General features: G+C 38.0%; 1 protein-coding gene across 1 annotated transcript; it reads right to left on the bottom strand.

The window, feature by feature from the left end:
* Positions 1-380: 380 nt before the first annotated feature.
* LOC111905464 (polygalacturonase) lies at positions 381-2,058 on the bottom strand. Its single transcript, XM_023901153.3, has 3 exons — positions 1,572-2,058; positions 1,191-1,480; positions 381-1,075 (listed from the first exon to the last, which is right to left on the bottom strand). Exons 1-3 carry the CDS (start codon positions 2,013-2,015, stop codon positions 628-630), a joined length of 1,182 nt encoding a protein of 393 aa, XP_023756921.1. The 5' UTR covers positions 2,016-2,058; the 3' UTR covers positions 381-627.
* Positions 2,059-5,781: the final 3,723 nt, after the last annotated feature.

Below are 5,781 nucleotides of genomic sequence, written 5' to 3'. Positions count from 1 at the left end.
ATTCATAATAACAAATTTAAAAAATAGTATACTTATTTATATTTTTAATATAATAATAATAAGGTTTTTATTTGTAGAAAAACCCTAATATTTTTTGTTTTTGCAGAAAAGTCCTACTATTTTGGGTCAACTTATGAAATAGTCCCAAATTAATTTGTTACCGGTTCCAACCAGTCAAAAAGGATCAAAATGCAAACTTTTGTTGGTTTTTGGGACTTTTTCGTAAACAAAATATAGTTTAGGACTAAAACATAAACCGGGCTAAAATTTTAGGACTTTATTGGAGATTTTCCTGAATAATATATATAAATTACAAGTTACAACATATAGTAAATAAGAAATTATCCTATTTTAGAAGATCTATGTACACACAATGGACTTTATGATGCTGTGTTGACTAATTAACAACTAGATCTACCCCAAAAAGAAAAAAGGTTTGTGCTTTTTCGGATGTATCAAAAGTTGTCCGGTTTATATCAAACACCAGATTGATTATCTATCAGAAATTTTCGTGCTTCAACTAATTTTGGAGGTGGAAATGTCCAATCTTTTATTTGTCTGCTTCGGATGTATAAAAGTCCCGAATAAGATTGCGTAATTTTTTTTTCCTAGAATCGAGTACTTGAATTAGAGACAACTTGTAGGTTGAAGTAATCCAGAAGCAGTACCAGCAGCAAAGGAGCAAGAGGAGACTGCTGGTTGACCCGCATATTTTAGGTTAACATCCTTTAGTCTGATATTAGTGCATGGCTTCCCCTTTCTACAATCAAATTTCACTGCCACCCGTGTTGCTGATGTTCCATGTACATCCTCATACAGCACGTTGCTGATCTTTACTCCTGAAACCTGATTCGGGCAATTCTCATTGTTTGGGCAGTAATTTGCATCTATTAGTATCGGATTTTTTACGTTCACCATACTTGCATGCTGGAAAACAACATCCTTCACGAATCCATTGCTACGTCTTGCCCATGTCTTTATCCTTAAACCATTGTCACTACCTATAAATGTCGCAGTTTTTACAGTAACATTCTGAACACCCGCTTCTATAACGTCCCAACCTAGACTCCCGATGCTGCATCCACATAACACAACTAATTAACACATACACAAACACACTTGGAGAAGAATAATAATATATCATAGTTCAAAACAAAACTATAGATGTTATATATAAAAAACTCATGTACCTGATGCCATGACCGGGGCCACAAACCACCTTCTCTATCCAGATGTTAGAATTGCCAGGGCCAATGGAGATGCAGTCGTCCCCTGTGGAGATCTTAGAATTCAAGATAGTGACGCCTGTGGAAGATGATAAATGGATACCATCTGTGTTTGGGCTGAGCCCGGGTGCTGAGATGCTCACCCCTTGTAGCTTGGCATTGGTGCATGCATATAACAGGATGTGGAACATTTGGCTGTTTAATGACCTTAAATTACTGATCACTATGTTTTGGGAATGGTAGATGCCAAGTGTCTGTAACATTAATGATATATATATATATATAATCTTAGAAAGGAATTTAAAAACAACTATATAAAAAAGTTTATAAGGGGTGCATACGAACCGTAGCTCCTTTAGGACATGTCTTTCCAGAGGATTTGCAGGCCCATAGAGAAGAACCTTGGGCATCAAGGGTTCCACCGGAGATTGTAACATGGTTAGTCCGGTAAAACTTAATCCAAACTTGGGCGTTGCCTACAGCATTATACGTTGAGGGAGCCACCAAAGTACCATCTATCTTCATTGTGATGGCTTTGCTCTTACATGTTTGGCCGGAGAATGTGATTGCAGAACCAATCAAGTACCTGCCAATGGGTACATAGATGATGGCGGGATTTGTTGAATTACAGGCCAAACCCCATGCTTTTAGGAATGCACTTCTTGAGTCTAAGCGCCCATTGGCTTTGGCTCCAAAACTTAGGACGTTATATGTTACCTTTGCTGAATATGAGTACTGAAAGAGGAGGAAAATCATCAAGACTGGAACAATATTTAGTTTGGTGACCATGATGAATTCGTTAAGAAATGTTATAGCTCTATAACCAACCCGTTGATTCAGTTATTTATATCTGTTAAAATTGATTGCATAATCGAGGTATGCACCGGGGGTAGGTTGTTTTATTGATAATGATTGATATGAAGTACTCCGTATGTATAGGATTACGTACTGATCCATCGAGATGGTAACATGCAGGGAATATTAATCATGTAACCTCCATAATATATTAACATCTAAACAAGTCTGTATAATATTCATTTCACAAAATGTGGTTTGAAATTTCGATAAAAAGGTTATTCTAATTATGAAGTTATATTAAAATGGTGTGAATGGTATTGGTAGATGTTATATATGTATTTAATATAGTTATCTTAATGCAAATGGGAATGAATATGCAGGGGCTTATGATCTCACATGGATTAATAGCGGAATGTCAACACTGCCTAAAAAAATTATTGAGGACGTTCTACAAAAATTATGTCAACCTTGAAATAGTTTTCTTCTTAGGGATAACTATAGATAGAAATCATTATATATTAAACCTTCAAATAAATTTAATATTATACTAAAAAGCTTATTAAGTATATGCCTTAGAAAAACAAAGGCATCAAGAAATATTTAAGTGTTTATCCCAATATAGTATGTCAATGCAAGCGCAAGAGGGTGAAATTTCCCCAATCATGGTCACTTTAACAATAAGGATTTCTTGCAAGAGTATAAGCCAACAACGACTTACGATCTAAAACATGCCCTCCTAGCTTGCAATCCCAACCATCAATTCGATACCTGACCTGCCTATATCCCAAGAACATGTACCCCTGATCACATTACAAAACATCCATAACACATCAATCCACCAGTGCATTCCTGCACTGACATATTATCGCTAAACACAACGACCCTATTATGGGTTTACATACTAACTCTAAAAGCCACAAGCCTGTTCACTCTTTCTACGAACTTAGAGAACTGAAAGGGCATCACCCCCACCACAGATAGCGGCATTCCAATCTATCAATCAACTATTCACTTCCAGCTGCAGTTCTTTAGCCGATCATAGCAACTGTTTCCTTCTTGAGTCTTGCGACTCGAATGCACGACCTTGAGCAACCCTACCACAAGGATTAATAGGTACATAACTACTGGATCATGTGCTTCCACAAATCATGGTATCAAACCATGCTATCTCTCCCGACCGGCCCTCATAATCCCCAAAACTCTCCTCGATGCGAGTATAGATCCTGTCCTTCCAGTAGTACCAGCTCAATACTACCTTCCACACCTATCCTTACTTTCATGAAGAATCATCTTAGGTCCTCCAAGGCTTACTCAAAAATATCCTTCCGATACCTGCTCAACAACAAAACAACCGCACCAAAACACATCCTAGGTTCTCCTAGAATTTCCCCACCTCCCCAGCTGAAGGGCTCCAATCAATGTCAGCCAACCACTTCATAAATACAATTACATGCAACAAAACTTAAATAATCCTTCGACTAAAGGACCCAACCCTACAACGGTTAGACTCAAACGAGGGTTGCGCAATAGGGACAAATCCTTCACTCTAAGATTTCTTAACCTCCATTGCATGTAACTTAATGTATTCATTTAATAGTTGGCTAACATCAACATGAGCCCCATAAAGCATGAAGCAATCAACATTCGTGCAACGGAGACGACTGGCACTCAGATACTACGAAATCTAGTAGATCCTCATACAGAATTCTAGATCATTATCTCCCACCATCTCGGATGAACCTTCACCCTGCACTCACTCTCTCGAGAGTAGCTAATCATTTCACGTGCTATCCGGCCATGAACTGCACCCACTCATGAAACTTCCACCAACCCTGTAGCACTCGTGTATGCTAATCATGAATAGCACTGGATCCTATAATTAAACAGTCGAATACTTGATTCTACCCTAAGCCTTTCAACAAAGAAGAACATGAAACTAGGCCAAACCAAACATTCTCAGGATATAGAATCTAAGTTATGTACAGGTATGATGCATACACTAAGCAACTACAGTAATGATGTCAATTTTATTTAAGAAAGTTCTTAACCCAATAAGACATCACAACTCTTGCACGGAAGGGATAGAAGGGCAAAGATCAAATTTTTATAGTTCATAATAGCTTTATAATGGATAAAGTTTCCAACTTTATCCATTAGAATGGTCCCAACAAACAAGATCTAGTCTTTAAGTCTCAAAGGGACCCACAAGTTCATCTTTTTCTACTTAATCCATTAAGTACAAGTCTTCAACTTTCAAATCTAAATCAAAATGATGTTTAGATGGATAAAGTTGCCAACTTCATCCACAACAAGGTTAAAAACTTTCAAGATCTAAACTTTATGCACTAAATTAATCAAAAGCTCATAACATCCAAAACTAGTTAGATCTAACAAAAGCATCATCAACATTCAAACTTTATACCTCTAGAAGATAGATGATGGTGACCAAAGTCCAGATCTACAAGCTCCAATGCAACCAACACTTCTCCAAGAAGTTCCTTCTTGTCCAAGGTGCACCATGCATACTCCAAAGCACTCAAAAAGACCTTCTTTTAGCATACAAGGCTCAAATAGGGTTAGGGTTTCATGGAAGGGGTGTTGGAAGGGTAGAGGCTAAGAATGGAGTAGGTTTGGGGTAGTTGAGGAGCTTAAATAGGGCTTAAACGACTGAAATAGGGTTTGGGCATTGATTGCGTACGCCCAACGTACTCAGGGTGCCTCAATACGCCCAACGTACTCCCCTCTATACGACTACCGTACTCAACATAACCCAAAACCGACCAAACTTGAAACGGACATAACTTCTTCGTTCTAACTCCGATTTTGACGTTCTTTATATCCACGGAAAGGTAACGAGAAGCTCTAAACTTCTATAAACTCATCCTTGACTTAAAACTTTCTGAAAAAAAATCCAAAAGTTATAAAACCCCAAACTAACACTTTACCGACATACCCCTTGGCGCCAAAACACAGACCGAACTCCCAAATCATCCAAATTACATTACCCACACCCAAATAGGTCTAAATCTCTTTTCCTTAGAGCCCATAAGCCTAATGATACTCGGTGTTCGTGTCACCACCCCCATGTAGGAAATGATTTGGAACAGGGCATTACAATATTTAATGCTTCTTGCATGGATTATGGTTTTAGTTCGATATGTGTTAAGCCAAAAGTAACTAAATAGAATTCTAGGGCTCTTCAATACCTTTATGTGCATATAAAGAACACCGAAAATGAAGTTGAAACGATGATGATGTTGTTTGAAGTTGAATTGGAAGTTGAGGGTTTTGCCCTACTTAGGGCATAGGCAAGCTACACATGGCATAGATGCTGAATGCGGAAAACATTTTTATTGGTCTACGTATAGCGTAGGTTTTGCAATGCAAGGTGTAGCCGCTGCTGACCAGAACCATAACCTTAACGTTTTGGGTCCTATTTAAGGGTTCTAACTTCTTGGAAACCTTCCCATAACAAGCCTCCATCACCTCATATCATTCTTTTGAAACCATAGCCACCCATTGTGAGTTTTGGAAACATTAGTGTGATTTTGTGTGCATTATTGGAGGAGTCCATTGGAGAAGCAAATGTGAGCTCCAAGCTTTGTAGATCCAACCTTTGCACTTCATCACATATCTCCAGAAGCTATAAAACTTGCATCTTGATGTTCCTTTTTGTTAGATCTATTTGTCTTATGGGTATTTATGCTTTATGTCGCTTCACCTTGATCCTTGTGAGTTGGGGTTACTCTAAACAATT

This window comes from Lactuca sativa, chromosome 6 (genome assembly GCF_002870075.4).
Source record: "Lactuca sativa cultivar Salinas chromosome 6, Lsat_Salinas_v11, whole genome shotgun sequence".
Taxonomy (NCBI): Eukaryota; Viridiplantae; Streptophyta; class Magnoliopsida; order Asterales; family Asteraceae; genus Lactuca; species Lactuca sativa.
The sequence above is the reverse complement of the archived record's forward strand: the minus strand, read 5'-3'. Positions and strand labels throughout refer to the sequence as shown.

Coding starts and splice junctions, on each gene's coding strand:
- LOC111905464 (XM_023901153.3), bottom strand. CDS start 2,015: ATGGTCACCAAACTAAATATTGTTCCAGTCTTGATGATTTTCCTCCTC. Junction 1,481..1,571: donor CATGTCCTAAAGGAGCTACG/GTTCGTATGCAC, acceptor TTAATGTTACAG/ACACTTGGCATCTACCATTC. Junction 1,076..1,190: donor GGCCCCGGTCATGGCATCAG/GTACATGAGTTT, acceptor ATGTGGATGCAG/CATCGGGAGTCTAGGTTGGG.